This window comes from Penicillium coprophilum, assembly GCF_028826855.1.
Source record: "Penicillium coprophilum strain IBT 35676 chromosome Unknown utg000001l_segment0_segment0, whole genome shotgun sequence".
NCBI lineage: Eukaryota > Fungi > Ascomycota > Eurotiomycetes > Eurotiales > Aspergillaceae > Penicillium > Penicillium coprophilum.
The window spans coordinates 1528515-1544670 of NW_026622720.1; the positions used below are offsets into that span (position 1 = coordinate 1528515).

General features: G+C 48.7%; 8 protein-coding genes across 8 annotated transcripts; 5 read left to right on the plus strand and 3 right to left on the minus strand.

The window, feature by feature from the left end:
* Window positions 1–949: 949 nt before the first annotated feature.
* Window positions 950–2422, minus strand: N7500_000565 (uncharacterized protein; the record flags this gene model as incomplete). The annotated part of the gene is made up of 1 exon (XM_056671711.1): window positions 950–2422. One exon carries the CDS (start codon window positions 2420–2422, stop codon window positions 950–952), a length of 1473 nt encoding a protein of 490 aa, XP_056537284.1.
* A 2376-nt stretch (window positions 2423–4798) lies between these two features.
* Window positions 4799–7586, plus strand: N7500_000566 (putative C6 transcription factor (NirA); the record flags this gene model as incomplete). The annotated part of the gene is made up of 5 exons (XM_056671712.1): window positions 4799–4879; window positions 4946–5000; window positions 5048–6011; window positions 6061–6429; window positions 6479–7586. The coding sequence occupies 5 exons, from the start codon at window positions 4799–4801 to the stop codon at window positions 7584–7586; spliced, it is 2577 nt and encodes an 858-aa protein (XP_056537285.1).
* A 265-nt stretch (window positions 7587–7851) lies between these two features.
* N7500_000567 (serine/threonine-protein phosphatase) lies at window positions 7852–9270 on the minus strand (the record flags this gene model as incomplete). The annotated part of the gene is made up of 3 exons (XM_056671713.1): window positions 7852–7854; window positions 7916–9182; window positions 9254–9270. 3 exons carry the CDS (start codon window positions 9268–9270, stop codon window positions 7852–7854), a joined length of 1287 nt encoding a protein of 428 aa, XP_056537286.1.
* A 1282-nt stretch (window positions 9271–10552) lies between these two features.
* On the plus strand, window positions 10553–11470 carry N7500_000568 (uncharacterized protein; the record flags this gene model as incomplete). Its single annotated transcript, XM_056671714.1, has 3 exons — window positions 10553–11115; window positions 11165–11242; window positions 11299–11470. 3 exons carry the CDS (start codon window positions 10553–10555, stop codon window positions 11468–11470), a joined length of 813 nt encoding a protein of 270 aa, XP_056537287.1.
* Window positions 11471–11979: 509 nt separating this feature from the next.
* N7500_000569 (uncharacterized protein) lies at window positions 11980–12399 on the plus strand (the record flags this gene model as incomplete). Its single annotated transcript, XM_056671715.1, has 1 exon — window positions 11980–12399. One exon carries the CDS (start codon window positions 11980–11982, stop codon window positions 12397–12399), a length of 420 nt encoding a protein of 139 aa, XP_056537288.1.
* Window positions 12400–12754: 355 nt separating this feature from the next.
* alg3 (dolichyl-P-Man:Man(5)GlcNAc(2)-PP-dolichol alpha-1,3-mannosyltransferase) lies at window positions 12755–14121 on the plus strand (the record flags this gene model as incomplete). Its single annotated transcript, XM_056671716.1, has 3 exons — window positions 12755–12881; window positions 12941–13464; window positions 13522–14121. 3 exons carry the CDS (start codon window positions 12755–12757, stop codon window positions 14119–14121), a joined length of 1251 nt encoding a protein of 416 aa, XP_056537289.1.
* Window positions 14122–14244: 123 nt separating this feature from the next.
* On the minus strand, window positions 14245–14721 carry N7500_000571 (putative eukaryotic translation initiation factor eIF1a-like protein; the record flags this gene model as incomplete). Its single annotated transcript, XM_056671717.1, has 2 exons — window positions 14245–14347; window positions 14411–14721. The coding sequence occupies 2 exons, from the start codon at window positions 14719–14721 to the stop codon at window positions 14245–14247; spliced, it is 414 nt and encodes a 137-aa protein (XP_056537290.1).
* Window positions 14722–14915: 194 nt separating this feature from the next.
* Window positions 14916–16057, plus strand: N7500_000572 (transposase; the record flags this gene model as incomplete). The annotated part of the gene is made up of 2 exons (XM_056671718.1): window positions 14916–15342; window positions 15384–16057. The coding sequence occupies 2 exons, from the start codon at window positions 14916–14918 to the stop codon at window positions 16055–16057; spliced, it is 1101 nt and encodes a 366-aa protein (XP_056537291.1).
* Between the last annotated feature and the right edge of the window lie 99 nt (window positions 16058–16156).

A 16156-nucleotide genomic window follows, 5' to 3' on the forward strand; every position in this document is an offset into this window, starting at 1 on the left:
TCATTTTGTCATTTCTTCTTTTGGCGCTGGACACATGCATGTCTATGCAGAGCGAGCGAGTTGAACTAACGGAGTACGCGGATATAGCAAGTCACATTCAATGGATCATCTGATGTTAAGCCAACTCGGCTAGAAGAGTCTGGAGAGGTACCGGCATGGCCGAAATGACCTACCGCGTAAGACCAATAAATTGTCCTTTGACTGGACATGCTGTATTATTCGGACCATGTGGCTTTGGGCTTGGTCAAAGAGCCCAATATAAAAGACCCGAGACTCATCAGGCCACGCGAGGGTGATCTGGGGTGATCTCCTGTCATGGAATGCAAGATGATATCACGATACAGAATGTTTAAAGTTAATCTAGCGTTTCTTACACGAGAGTTGACTATGTACGGAGAGAGTATAGCTACTCAAGTAGGCGCTCTCCGGTAATTACAAGGATCTCAGGTCTGCTCTCAAGGCAGTCACGATGTATTTTGCTGTCTTCTGGCCGGATGGGGCGAACAAGCACGGTCCTCCCGGAAAAGAAAGAGAAAGGCTTTAATTATAATGACCATTTCTTTGAGATACAATATCCCATATAATACGTAGTATGTTATGACTTGATTATAGTTACAAGACAAAAGAAGCATAGTTTCACAGATTTGATTCAAGTTGAATAGATATCTTAGGTGGTGATCGGAAGATCGATCTGAAAAAAGAAAGAAAAAGCAGCCATAGCAAAATCATAGCGCTGTCAAGGTAGAAATGGGGGTATGTAACAAAAGAGAGGAATATTTGCGCCAAAAAGGGCACCGTCCTAGTCCAACGCCGCGCTTGCAGAGAACCGAAGATAAAGAAGAAAGAAAAAATATATATGTACTGAAGTGACGTGATCAAAAGGGAAGATGTATTGTGCCATATCTTGCGCTCTGCGCTAAGACAGGACATCTATCAAAACCTTTCATTTTCACTGGGCTGAGACACCCACCCACCGGGACGGAACGGTGTTGTTATCATCGCCGTCCTCGTATTGTCCCGACAAGTGAGAATTGGTCTTGCGTGCTGGCAGCCAGATGCGAGCACGGGGTGGGATGTCATCGCGGAGTTTGCCGCTGCGACGCATGTTCATTTCAAGAACGACCACGCGCAAGAAATCGCTGTTTTCACGAATTTCGCGCTGGCGCGACATGGGTGGAACTTCCGGGTCGAAAGTGATGAATTTCTGATCCTTACTTGCGATGTGGAAATGGCTTCGTCGGTTTCCACGACCACCGGCTCGGCGATATGTCTGCATTTGGATCGAAACTGGGGATGTACTGGAGGCCTTTGGCTTGTCGTCGGGATGATCGTGATAGACATACATCTCTGCCGGTGACATCGGGGTGGGGTTCATCGGGGGTGGATTCAAGTAGCGTCGTAATGCTGGAGAAGGTGTTTCTTGCATCGGCAAAGGACGGCGATCATCGGTCATCTCTGGGGTGATGGTGAAGAGAGACCGAGTGAGGAAGTCCTCAGGTTGAACAGAAGGGGTGGCAAATGTAGAGACTGACTGCGCAGCCGATTTGATAGCCCGTAAAGATGCTGTGAGGTTCGACTTGAAAGTAGATCCGAGGCGTCCAAATGATGCAGATCGCTTTGCAGGCACTGTGTTTGGTGTGACAGGCTCATTGTCGATCTTGATTTCGATGTATTCACATTCTAGTTCAGTTACAAGCAGAGGGTGGTCCAAGGCACAATCCTCGGAATGTGAATACCGAGGCTGTCGTCTTTCCAGTGGACTTCTGGGCGGACTTCTATGGCTGGGAGGGGTTGGCGATGAGGGAAGACTGGGTGGCGATGATAAGCCATGGTCTAATGAAGGCATCGAATCGCTCGATGCTGACCTCACTGACAGTGGTGATTCGTGCTCGGTATCGTGACAAGGCAGGTGTTTCTCATTGTCTTGATCCGGTGGACTGAGAAGGATGTCGAGAGGGGAGTAGGCGGTCCCATCGAGGAAAGTCTCTTCTTTCGACTTAATCTCTTCCTGCAGCATGCGCCTAAAGTCTTCCTCGTGGTTTCCACGGGGTAATTTCCGTGGTCTGCGGCTGGTCCAGTTTCGTCGCGGGACGGGAATAGCCGTTGCATCCAACATCGAGGTGAATGACGTAGGTATGGGGCGGTCGGTGGATGAGCTGGAGGAGGACCGACGAGAGGATTCCGAGGTTTTAGATAAGGTACGTGAACGCATCTCTCGACGTGCTGGCATCGTCCGCGAGCTACAGCCACGCTTTGGAGGGATTACCACTGGGATGGTGTTCATCGACCCGTGGGTCTCGGTGTTGGGATCAGATAGATGCAGGCCAGAACCCTCCGACGGCATATATGGATTCCTCCTATGAGGCTGAAAGGATTTCTGCGGTAGCGCCGAGGTAAACAGGAATGCTCTGGGGACCATCATGTTGACTGCTGTTTCATCACACGACCACGGTAGTTATCGAGGCCTTAACCGGAGGAAGCGCTCTGGTCGAGTTTCTGCACGAGATACATGGAAAGAAGAAAAAATTGAAGGAAGTGAGAAGATCCCAGGAAGTCAGACGAGAAACAACCAATCGAAGGGTGTATGTGTTGGCCCAAAGAGATGCAAGGAAAGCGGATAGGGCCGTGAGACAAGGGTATGCAGGGACGAGCGGAGAAGGTAGAGGTAGGCGATAAGATGGGAGAGGCGGGGGAGATGGGAGTGGGAGAATCCCAAGGTAAGGAGGATACTGAGGATACTGAAATAGGAAGGATAGAAAGAAGAAATATGAAGGTCAATTGAGATAGAGAGATAATGGGGAGAAAGTGGATGATCTCAGATAAGCCGTATTGGGCAGGTAAACGCAGGTAAAGATCACGGGAGGCGCAGGACAGTAATTTTAGTTTTACCGTATCATTGATTGGCTGTGCGGGGGACAATGCGGGCTTCCGGGTTGTCTCCGATTGTAACGGTAAGTTTGGTAATTGCAATTCCCATTACTCATGGAACATTCCGCCGGTGGAGTCCGGAAGGGAAAATAATTTTCTTTTATAGATATTTCGATATTTCGTTCGTTTCTATTTTGGACATGTTTCAATACATTGGGTATTTTCATACATTTGTGACATGTATATATGACTGGCAATATATCAATGCACTCAACCTATTATAGTAAAACATCAACGTAGTACATAGTCTGTGTATACAACATCAATGTATAGAAAATCCAGCCTTCCCAATGTTGAATAAAACCGGTGGGCCCTTTAAGGTTGCTTTTAGTGTGGTGCTCGGCAGATGCACACCGTTCCCCCCAGAATCGAGACCGAAAAAAAAAAAAATCAGAGATCCATTTTCCTCATTCTGACTGGTCTTTCAATCTTTCAACCTTGGAAGGCTGTTAGTTTGTTTATACAATACAGAAAAAGAAATGATAGACATCTTCCAGATCGCTTTCATAGATCGGCAGGTACTCAGGAGGCTCTCATATTTTAGGGGAAAAGATTACTAATAAAAAATGAGCGGGTGGCTGCAGTCCCAAAACGTCAAGTCGAAGAGACCCTACGTGGCTAGTGGAGCGCCTTAAGCGAGGAGAATAATTGCGGTGAACCCCCTATTTTCCTGAATGGCTTTTAATGGTGTCCAATTTTGAGTCATCGTACGTACTGTATCAAGATGGAAGTCATACCACTTCCAAGGGTAGACATATAATTTTGTAAATATTCGACATGTAGGTATTCTAAAGTGATAGACTCCATTTCTCCATTGTATTTATGTACATGCAAACACTTTGACCCTGAAAATCAAACCAAAAAGGAGACCCACCTTGCTATCGAACATCCTTATTTGGCCGAGGGAGTCATAGATGTGAAATGTAAACATCAAAATGTCCATGTCCAAAAAAGCAAAGTTGAGATATGGTGGAGCGCCTTTAGCGAGGTAATTGCGGTGAATAACCATGACACGATATGTAAATGGTACTCTGTACATTCCTCTGGCTTTTTATGAGGTTAGGCAGTCATACATGGTATTGGTTTTATCTATTTGCGTCCGGCCATATGTAACCTCAATTTATGTAACCGACGGTATACGGGCCAAAAGTTGAATCCTTCAGCCGGAATCCGAACTGTGTATCGGAGATGAAAATTACTTGGCAGGGGTCCAGTAAGTTTTGTTTTTCTAGAACGATTAATATGAACATAATCATATGGAAGAATTAACCTAGAATAAAACAAAATGCCATATACCTCGGTGTAGGTGTCTAGGAACCACGTGAGTATATTAGTCAGCGGCTTATCAAAAATGGACATGGGCACACCGGGGCAGCCATCCAGAGGCCGGCGATAACCTCTTGTGTCGTCACGGATTGCACCCAATCATTTCATGTCCATCACCAATCCCAAAGACCCCTAATCTCACCATCTTTTACACTGGGCTTGTCCCCGCCTCCACTGCGGGTCGTTACAATCGTGGGGTACATGGTCATTCCTACAATCGCCATCGGGCCTGTGTAGATCTTCAAGCGTAGCTGGTGCGTTCAATATTCCCTAAGGCGCAATATCCGATCTTAGCGCCTGACTAGGCGGACCGGATCGCAACCGATGGCCCTATAGACTAACATGTCGATAGCCACCGTGTGCACTCTCGATCTAGCAAGCCCACCATGTTCTACTAACGAGCTTTGTACTCTGAAAGATGGATATGCCATGCCGAGGGTTGGACCAGTCACCGGCAAACACGACAACTAGACATGCGAAGAGACTCCGCGGAGAATCAATCACACGCACTTCTTGAATTGCACCTATCAAAGTAACCGAAATCATGAGTTCCGAGCGTGCCCAACCATCCAAAAGACGATGCGTCAGCACAGCTTGTGTCGCCTGCCGAAAAAGGAAGTCAAAGGTTGGACTTCTATATTCCGATATCGAGATGTCACATTACTAATATGATCTGTGTGTATCTGTGTAGTGTGATGGAAACCTACCCAGCTGTGCAGCTTGCTCATCAGTATATCATACACCTTGTATGTATCTTTGCAAAGAGCAATGCCAACCTTGCTAATCCTTCTAGGTGTATATGACCCAAACTCGGATCATCGCCGCAAAGGTGTTTACAAGAAAGACACCGATACATTGCGGACCCGCAACAACACCTTACATACATTGATACAGGCCATATTAAACTATGAAGAAGCAGACGCATTTGAACTAGTACGTCAGATTCGTTCTTGCGATGATCTTGAAGATGTAGCGGCTTCGGTGGTCGCCCAAGAAAAGGGACTTATGTCTACGGACAAGGCAGCAAAGGAGTCAGCTAGCAATGAGAACATGGCTGAGATAGATCAATTCGAGTCAGAGCTGGCCGGGAAGATGAGTGAGCTCATGCTTGACGGTTCTCGCAAATTCATTGGAGGTACATCGAACCTCATCTTCTTACCGCCAGGCTCAGAGCTGCACGAGTCTGCCTCATTTCAAGACAACCTCATCTTCGATGCCGATAATCAAACACACGCCGTGAATCGATGGACCGAAGTCACAGATGACGACTCTCTAATCAGCCATCTCATGACCATGTACTTTACATGGCACTATCCGTTCTTCACCACCCTATCCAAGAATATGTTTTACCGGGACTACATCCGTGGGGTTTCCAGTTCATATTGCTCTGCATTACTTGTCAATGCTATGTTAGCTCTGGGTTGCCATTTTAGCTCGTGGCAAGGTGCTTTTGATGACCCCCAGAATCCTGCAACCGCAGGAAATCATTTCTTCAAAGAGGCGAAGCGACTCATATTGGAGAATGACGAACATGAGAATGCAAAGCTCTGCACTGTCCAGGCATTTGCACTCATGTCTGTCCGAGAGGCAGGATGTGGTCGTGAAGGAAAAGGCTGGGTCTATAGTGGTCTCAGTTTCCGCATGGCTTTTGATCTGGGGTTGAATCTCGACTCAGCAAACCTTGGGGCCCACAGTCTCAGCGATGAAGAGATTGATGCTCGACGGATCACCTTTTGGGGTTGCTATCTCATTGACAAGTTAGTCTCCACAGACTTAGTCATTTCCAATGAATCTAACAATCTATAGATGCTGGTCGAATTACCTCGGTCGTCAACCCCAGTTGACCTCGATTAACGCTAATGTACCAAAGTTCGATGTGTTGCCACAAGAGGAAATAGAGTTGTGGTCTCCCTACACTGATTCTGGAGTTGGCCATGAACACACGCAACCATCACGAACCAGAGCTGTCGCGCTTCAAATATCCAAACTGTGTGAGATCAGCAGCGATGTACTTGTGTTCTTCTACCATCCAACTGAACTCGAAAAATCCCACCCCAAACAGTCGGAACTGAAGAAACTGAGCGATGTCCACACTCGTCTTGAGGCTTGGAAAAACAATTTGCCCAAGGAACTTGTGGCAAAAGACGGACAGCTACCACAAGTGCTTGTCATGCAGTAAGTTGATACTAGGCACATAGTATTTCTCAGCTAACCCTTGCCTCAGTATGTTTTATCAGCTTCAAATAATTCATTTATACAGACCATTCCTGAAGTATACAAAGACGAACACTCCGCTTCCTTCCCATGTTTCGCCTCGCAAGATCTGCACGCAGGCCGCTGCGACTGTTTCAAAGCTGCTACGCATGTACAAACGAGGATATGGACTGAAACAGATCTGCAACATCGCCGTCTACATTGCCCACACTGCGTGCACCGTCCATCTTCTCAATCTTCCCGACAAGAATGCCCAGAGAGACGTGATACACGGTCTCAGGAATCTCGAAGAAATGGCCGAGGGCTGGCTCTGTGCTCGACGTACGCTTCGCATCCTCGACATATCCGCAAACAAATGGCAAGTGGAACTACCATCCGAAGCAATCTCCATCTTTGAGCGAACGCATAATAAATGGGGATCATGGGGCTCTTGGGACCAAGCAACTTCTCCTTCAACATCCGACGACTCTCCTAGAGCAAACCTGATACATCCCCCTACAAGTCCAAGCCGATTTTCACCATCTGCACTCCCATTCCCACATTCTCACACCGACCCTATCGCCATAATTGATACACAAATCGGCTCTCAGTACGGACCACTCGCCGATGTCCCAATTTCATTCCCTCCGGTGCAAGGAATGCATTCACCTCAAGCCCAACGACCAGAATTCGCCCCTCCTGAACCAACATACCTCCGGCCTCAAATGGCCTATCAATTCGCACCATTCCCAGGATCCGTTCCGGCTCCCTCTCCTCCCAATCCGAACAAGTGGTATGATGGCTCTGGGGCTCATATCTCACCCCAAAACGCAACGCCAACGTCAATTGCATCACCCGTGTCTGGGTATGATGGCACGGAAAACCTGGTCGAAGAGAGCCAGGACTGGTGGTCGAGAAGTGCTAATGCATATGGCATCGGCATGGATAGTTGGAGTGGTACTTGGAATGCTGCTCAAAACCAGCCTTCTCCCATGCAATACCAAGACGGCAACCTAATGTCTGTTCTTCAGCCTTCTGGTCCCGGCGATGAGCAGCCTCAGGCTCCCGGGGGAATATCGACAGTCGAGTCGCCCTTAAATCCCGATGACACGACTGGGTATGGGGATAGATGGAAATAATGCATGGATCTTGTGACGTTTGACTTAAAAGAACATATCTCGTTCGATTTTTGATACCATTTTAGGGGATTTTGTCTTGTCCCGGCGTTTATGGGCCATCTACAAATTTGGGGTTTATGTTTATCTCACGATCAATATGAAGAGGACATTTAGAGGCGTATCAAAAAATTTGTCATAGATGATCATTAGTTTTCAAAAACCAACACCAAGGCGCAAAATGCTACTTCCAACGGAAAAGAAAGAAAAAAAGGTGTATGGGATGGTATCACTAGGCCTGGTGTTAGTAAAATGATCTGAGTCAAAACAACCGAAGAAAAAGGAGAGCTTACCAAGAAATAATCAGCGACAGGCTTCTTCGCAGGCATGCCCCTTGTGTCCTGCGCTGCAGCCTCAAAAACACGGTATCTCCTTCCAGGACTGACAACTCTATTATTTGTAACGACGCCGTTGCTCCGGCCATATTCGCCATTACTGCGAGCAACAGTGCCACCGCCGCTAGTATCTTCACCCAGCTCAAGGATAGCGGCAACATTGCCGCAGCGGTAGCAGTAGTTCGGAGCAGACCAAACAGTCACTATACCGCCATCAAACATCTCTTTGTATCCCTCCATAACAAGTTGGTGGGCACGCGCGACAAGAGATAAGCCGTTGAGATGGTTGAATTGTTTGACGATATCGCCGCCGAAAAGGAACCCAGCTCCACGAGGACTTAGCCCCCAGCCTTCGATCTCATCCGGATCTGACCAGAGCAAATCGCACATGGCACCTTCATGTGGCACCTCTTGCTTGCGATCGATCAGCCGAATTTTATCGACAGAGTCAATGAGCGGTGACAATCCACCATGTACACAGAGCACCGCACCAGTCCGGCTAGTCACGGCGCTACCGTTGCCATCACCGCTCGCGCCTGTCCCCGGTGCCCCCGATCGTGAAGGCGCGGCAGCCTGGCCTGGGGCGGCTGAGATGTCTCGTGGCGGCGATATGTTTCTAGAATCTGTGGATGCATCGGAAGAGGAGCGCTGTCGCGCGCGATACGTACTCATCGTGACCTCGCCTCTAGAATTCAGGACTTCTGTTTCAAGCTCGCTGTCGTCAATCGGCATACTTGATAGCGCTGGGTTGGAGGTGGGTTCTAGCTCTGAGCTCGCGCCGAGCACGATCGCGCCCAGGGCCAGGTAGTCGAATACTTCGCAGCAATACCGCCATACGTTCGCGCTGCCGTATTTGCGAATGCACTCGTCGTAAAAACCATATACTGTTGTGATTTGGCGTGATTCGTGATTGCCGCGGATCAGAGTGATGCGGTCGGGGTATCGAACTTTCAAACAAAGGAGAAGAAGGAAGGATTCAAGAGAATAGAAGCCACGGTCGACAAAATCGCCCATGAAAAGGTAGTTGGTATCGGGGACGTCGCCGCCGACGCGAAATAGTTCCATCAAATCGTGAAATTGGCCGTGAATATCGCCGCAGATTGTTACGGGAGCGTCGACAGACACAACATTGCCTTCTTCGATCAGAAGTTCACGCGCCTTGTAGCACAGTTCGCGGACTTGGCTTTCGGGGATCAGGCGGCAGGCCCGCAGCTGCTCGATCGCCCTGTTAGACGCAAAACGTTAGTTTGACGATGAACGATGAAGGTCTAGAGGCTGGAGGGGTTAGTGCCATACCGATCTAGGTCGCTCATGTTGTCGAAGGAGAAAGGGGAAAAGAAAGGAGGACTATATCAAAGTCTAGAAATCCCAAAAGAGATATCAAATGGCTCAGTTTCCCCTTGAAAAATACAGTCTCATCTTCGCGAAGCTATCATCCGCGATGCATACGGGCGACTACCTAGGTAATTATGCCACCGAAACTTAACTCTCTCATTGGATAATGCCTCACCGCTGTCATCACCGCCCCCTCGAGCACTGTATAGGTATTCAGGTTCAACAATCCCATGGCACTTAAATTAATCAATTACAATTTGAGTCTTACAATTGAGTACTTAGATTTTAATATCTATCCCTACCCCTATATCTATATATTTACTATATCAATAACCGCGAGCGAAGCATTGAGCGGCGGCTAGATTAAGCGTACGGGAGTGATAGATAGGGAATTGTACGGAGCTTAGTCGAAAGGCTTTAACGTCGAGAAATAGTTATACACATGGATCTATAAAGTCGGAATAGCTTCATTCTTTGAGACTTCCCAACTTTACTGATGAGGCCCTCTATTATAGTAATTAAGGTATCCTAATTTATACCAGTCTAAAATAAGGCAGAGGGTACGGAGTGTATTCAGAGATAATCCCTACAAAACGAGGCATTTGAGTCTCCAAGTGACCTACGCGTGACTAAAGTACTGCCAGGTAATACCTCCTAGGTAATCAGGTATTATTCAATAAGAGAGTTGAGTTTCGATAGCGTACATACGGTAGCTAGAGTACTCCGTATGTACTTCCCAAGTCGTGCGTAGACGCCCTCGGCGCACCCCTCGAGTTTAAGCCCCACGCCGCCATCCGCTCCCGCACCCCGGCCCTAACGCCGCATTCCCTCGGACCCTTACCGGCGCTTCCTCTCCTAGGCCCCTGGCGCTACCACTGACGACAATGACCTCACAAGCGGCCGTTTCCCTCGCCTAGCAAATTGACACTGCTGCATAAAGCGGAGGCACAGCAGAGATCCTTGCAATATTCGAGGGTTGAAACGTCCCAATATTGAGGGCTGCTTGGTAGCCAGAGGGGCAGTCGAGAAGGCATAAGCTGGCTTCCGTGGGAGAAGGATTCGTATTCAAGGAGAGTACAGTAGAGGTGGAGGGCTCGAGCGAGACACTGGGAATTCTAGCTGAAAGGAAAAAAGGTTGATGTGGGATGGACGGAGAAATTAAGCTCTGTTGGTCAACGTGTGATCATTATCGGATTACTTCGGTACTCTTCTACCCTCACACTAGTTTTATCCTTGATCCCCACCTCCAAGCTTTCTTCCATGGATTCATCAATGGAATATCTCACCGATCTCGAAGGAACGCAGGTCACGTTTGATGCTGTTACAGAACCACCACCTTTCAACTTCCCTGCTCAGAAATGGATAATACTTGAGAATCTCGGCGAAGAGTCAAATCGCTTGACAAAGCAAGATATTGCCGCGGAGCTCGGGCCTTCAGATACCTCTGGGAAATTCCTATGCCGACCTGCCAGCGAGGAAGATGATAATAGGCGCGCATTTTCACGTATTTACCAACAGGTTCCTATTGCCGGAACTGAAACGAAGAAGGCCGCTATACGAGCTAGACAGGCTGTCGATATCCCTCCTAACCACCCAGAGCTGATCGTTTTCCGGAAATTCATGAAGCTAGGCTGTGACGTTGTCCCTCGGCTACTAGGCTATCAACAGCGCCAACAAGACCATGATGAAGGTGTTCCGGGAGGATATATCACGTACATTCTATGGGAAAAAGTCGCTGGCGAGTCTCTTAATTTGACTGAATTCTGGAGGCTCCCCTTTGCTGATCGCAAGGCCATCCGCGATAAGTTTCGCCAGGTCTATACGTATAACTATCTAGTGAATGTAGCGAAACATTAGGCTAACAGAGAGCAGAAGATTTTTACCGTGCGGGTATATGCCATGTATGGCTGGTCCATCGAAGATTATTTATGATAAGCCTAGTGGCCGAATGTCTGTCTATACGAGATTATCTATATGGACTATAATAGTCTGACATTCATCTCTAGGCATATCTGCGGATTCAGACTCGCATCTCCATTTGACGAACCTCAACAGTGGGATGATGTTATCTACTTCCAATACGGACTCATCCAGCCCTCCGACAGCCCATTTTACTGGGAAGGAACACCACCCGAAACGGCGGATTGGATCGACGATGTCAACGGCTGGACGTGGTGAATATGGAAACAACCGGCGGATCACAGCGTGAAGTATGCTCCGCCATTTTGTTCCTCCCTAGCTATCTCAGTAGAAAAATATGAGCCAAGGGATTACTGCACTAGAGTACTGCCTGGCAATTTTATTAAATGAGAGAGCTAAGTTTCGATGGCATATTTAGTCGCCCGTAGACGCAGAGACTCTTGAGAGAGGCGGAACATCCAATCACGCGGGAGCCAGATAAGATTAGATGCACCCAAAGCCCTTTCGCTGCCGTCCACGGCTCTTCTCTCCGCACGCTTTCCCTTGAAGTTCCCTCACATTTGCAGTCGGAGGTTTCAAAAGCTTGTCGATTTCAAAAATTATCACTGGAACTTCAATTGGCATCCTTGCCTGTTCTTTCTTCCCGACTACACCAGCCAGCTCAGTCCGAGCCCTCCGATGGCCTGAAAAATTCCAGAAACAGTCGGCCACGCCCACGTTGTCTCAATTGAACATCAACATTCGTTCTCGCTCTCATTTCATACACAATGCCACCACATCTACACCCTCGGTCACGGTCGACCACCGGCCTATTCGCCGGCACCCTCCTCGCATCTCTCCTCGTTGTCGGCATGCCGCACGTCTTCCCTTGCCCGGCCCCACGACGCACCTTTGCCGATTCGGAGATGACCATGACAGCCGACGGTCAACAAGTGCCACGCATCCGACGTAGACGGCGGAAGGATCTTGAAGTGGCCCCAGAGGGCACTCAGACGGGTCAGCCCACACCAGTCGTTGTGGACGAGGAGGTCTCGACATTTCTTCAGATGGAGGAGGAAGCAGAGAAACTCTCACACATCAATCGAGAATGCCCCGTTCCTAAACCCAAGGGTGTTATAGGGGAATTGCTGGGCTTCCGAGCGAATGCCCAGCATCAGCCCACCACCTTGTCTGAGGGAGACCAATAATGCGTGTACATCGACACGACACTCCTTCGAATTTGTTGCGTTTATTTTCTCGGCTTGTTTAATGATACCATGGATTTTGACAATAAGGGTTGGGTGGTCCGGTGGATGTTTAGAAGAAAGGCCATGCTCAAGGTCCAGAACGAGCTAGACCTACACCATATGTATTCTCTATGTACAGTGAGATGTATAAAAACAAATACCAATTATATCTAGACTAAAAAGAATCAAGAGCTATATCCCTTTTTCAAACAGAATGTGTACTCTCCAACCTAAATGCAATTGCAGGCGTCTGGCAGGCGGAGCCAGCTCCGGCCACCTTGAATATTCCCCCGTCAACCATCGAGCGTATCTCGCCATGGCATTGACAGCCAAGACCGTCGTCTACGACGTGCTCACCAATCAGCGACATACAAGATGGATCGCACCTCTACTTATCTTAGGCGATGCGCTACTCTGCGCCCTCGTCATATGGAAGATCGCCTGTAAGACCGCGTCCAGGTGTCGCGTACTGAACCAGATCCAGCTAACCAAGCAACCACAGACACTGAGATTGACTGGTCCACGTATATGCAGCAAGTCTCTCTATATATCTCTGGCGAACGCGACTACCTCCTAATCAAAGGCTCAACCGGTCCCCTCGTCTACCCCGCCGCTCACGTATACATCTACACCCTCCTCTACCACCTTACCGATGAAGGCCGCGATATTCTCCTGGGACAGGCGCTCTTCGCCGTGCTCTACCTGGCTACACTGGCTGTGGTAGTTGCCTGCTACAGACAGACGGGCGCACCTCCCTACCTTTTCCCGCTCCTTGCTCTGTCTAAACGGCTGCATAGCATATTCGTCTTGCGCATGTTTAATGATGGCGTGGCGACTTTTGCCATGTGGCTTGCTATCTATCTATGCCTGAGACGCAGTTGGACAGCGGGAATTGCAGTGTGGTCTTTTGGGGTTGCTATTAAAATGGCACTTGTGTTGCTTGTGCCTGCTATTGCGGTCATCACTCTCCTCAGTTTGGGGTTGGCACGAAGTCTTTCGCTTGGAGCTATGGCTATTCTTATCCAGGTGAGTTATTAGCAAGTCAATTGAGTTCCGGGAGTGGACTAACGCAAGAAACTACAGGTCCTGCTTGCGGTTCCCTTTCTCCAGACTAATAGTACAGGCTACCTCTCTCGGGCATTTGAGCTATCCCGGCAATTCATGTTCAAATGGACAGTGAACTGGCGGTTTGTAGGAGAAGAAACATTTCTCTCAAGGGAATTCTCTGTGGGTCTGCTGGTGTTGCATATATCCTTGTTGGCTATCTTCTTCAGAAACTGGGTAAAACCTTCAGGGTCGAACATGGTTCGCTTCCTCCAGGATACTCTCCAAGGACGCCAAAAAACAGTTCCACTCTCAAAATCCTTCACTATGACCGTGATGCTGAGCTCACTCGCCATCGGTTTGCTATGCGCCAGATCCTTGCATTACCAGTTTTTCGCGTATCTCGCGTGGGCTACCCCCTTTCTTCTCTGGCGCGCTGGTATCCACCCAGTTCTTATATACGGCGTATGGGCCCTGCAAGAGTGGGCTTGGAACGTTTTCCCCAGCACAAATGCAAGCTCGGCGGTTGTGGTGTTGTCGCTCGCGGTCCAGGTCTTTGGCGTGTTGTTCAATGGCTCAAACGAGGTAGATGAGAACGGCAAGGGTAGCAGTCGCGGCAAGAAGATTGTCCAAGAATGAGAGATACCCCAGCCCCAATTCGTGAGGCGTGCATATTTCGAGCATCATCGTTGATAGCCCAAATTTCCTTTGTACTGTAGCGGCTGCCATTGAACAAACACTTTGCCTTCGAAAGACAATCACTCAGTCTGACTCGTCCGAAGATGGCATTTGGCCCACGCGAGACTCTTCCTCGTCGTCAGAGTCGGACACCATTACAACCTGCTGCTTCACAAATTCCTTAGGCCTGTGTAAAAGCAATGCGAATTAGCAAACGTGTTTATGGCCAATTTGAACCGAGAAGTCATACCAAAAGGGTGCCTTCCTCCATGCTTTCTCGTCCCTGACGATATTGACAATTTCCCCTCCAATTTTATTGTCCCGCTCCTCCTGGCCCTTGGTGTCGACGACGACGTACGAGCTGCGCTTGATCCAGATGGCCGAGCGGAATCGTGCAGGCAATTCAACCAGCATCTGCTTCTTGTCTGCCTGCTCGATCAAGTAAATGTTGTTTCCGGTGGCTTTGATTGCTTTCACGATCTGTTGAGTGTCGGATAGCTCGTCCGGAGGGGTCAAAGTTCCCTCTGCTGTAGCCAGCATCTTTCGGCGAGGCGGACCCATTGTTGCAGATGTGCAGTATTGAAAATGAGCGATGTTGTAAATGCTGGGGCAGATCAAGTGCAAGTTGGAGGGGAGGAAAATCTCCGGAAATAATTTGATCTTATCGGCGGGGCGGGTTTCCCTTTACTCCAGTTCCAGCGCGTGATTGTTTATCGGTTTAACGATCCGCATCTTCGACTTGTACAATAATAACTATGCCTAGGGGCCCGAATTCAAACGGACGCGTCTCCAAGACCTCTGCCCCTACTCAGACGTTGAATGAGCCAAATATCGCCGCGTTGGAACGAGAGATTACCGCGCCTAATGATCAAGTGCAACAACAACTGAACACCCCTTCGGCTCGTCCAATTCGTGTGGCTTCCAAGGCACTTGATGAAGCTCAAGAGAAAGTCTTGATTCAGTGGATTCGGCAGGTGAAGGAGCTATTCTCTCTTCCTCTGGGACCCCTCATCACGAAAAGTGCGAACCAGATATTGAACCGCGACGGGAATGACGCGACTATCAGCAGGGCATGGGTTGAACGCTTCATCAAAAATCTACCAGATGACTTAAAGCCCCCCAAAGCGCGCTCGGTCAAGAAGAAACGTCTCGATGCGTCAGACAAGAGACTCTGGAGCATTGGTATGAACGCCTGGGGGCTGTGATTGCCGGCATTCCCCCAGAAAATATCTACAATTTTGACGACACCATTTTCCAAATCGGGCAGGGAATGAAACCTCGAATGATCGTTACTAGCAGGGCATACGTCCCTCCCCTGACTAGAACCTACTGTGAATGGATAACCACAATCGAATGTATTGCCGCCGATGGGTGGGCAGCCGTTCCATTCATTGTTATTGAAGGCGACCACTATCTCGATGAGTGGCTGACTCTTGAAGGAACTCCTGATGAGACTATATTCATGATGAACTCAAGCGGCCGGGTTGATGAGCAGGTTGCATGCGAGTGGCTCGAGTCTTTCCATCGTCAGACCGTAGATCGTGCTGCAGATGGTCAGCCTAGGCTTCTATTATTCAGAGGCCAACCTCAATATCTCAGTTACAAATTCCTCGAATTTTGCGAGCAACAAAAGATTATTCCCTTCAGCTTTCCGCCCAATATAGGGCATCTCATGCAGCCTTTTGACGGCAAACCCTTTGAAGATTACAAGAAATTCTGGAGGTCTCAAGGCATTCTTTTTTCCATGATTGATGATCCAGATGAAGAGAAAACAATCTTCCTCACGGACCTCCCTTCCGTCCGTGAGAAATCATTCAAACCCGATGTCATCACAAACGCATTTGCCGACAGAGGCATTGTGCCATTTGATCCGTCCAAGGTGGGACAGCCACTTTGAGATCATCCACTCCCCGCGGTGGTAGATGTGCGGTATGATGGATGCCTAGATATCATCCCAGGGTAGATCCAACGTGTTTCGTATCTCACTAGGCGCCGG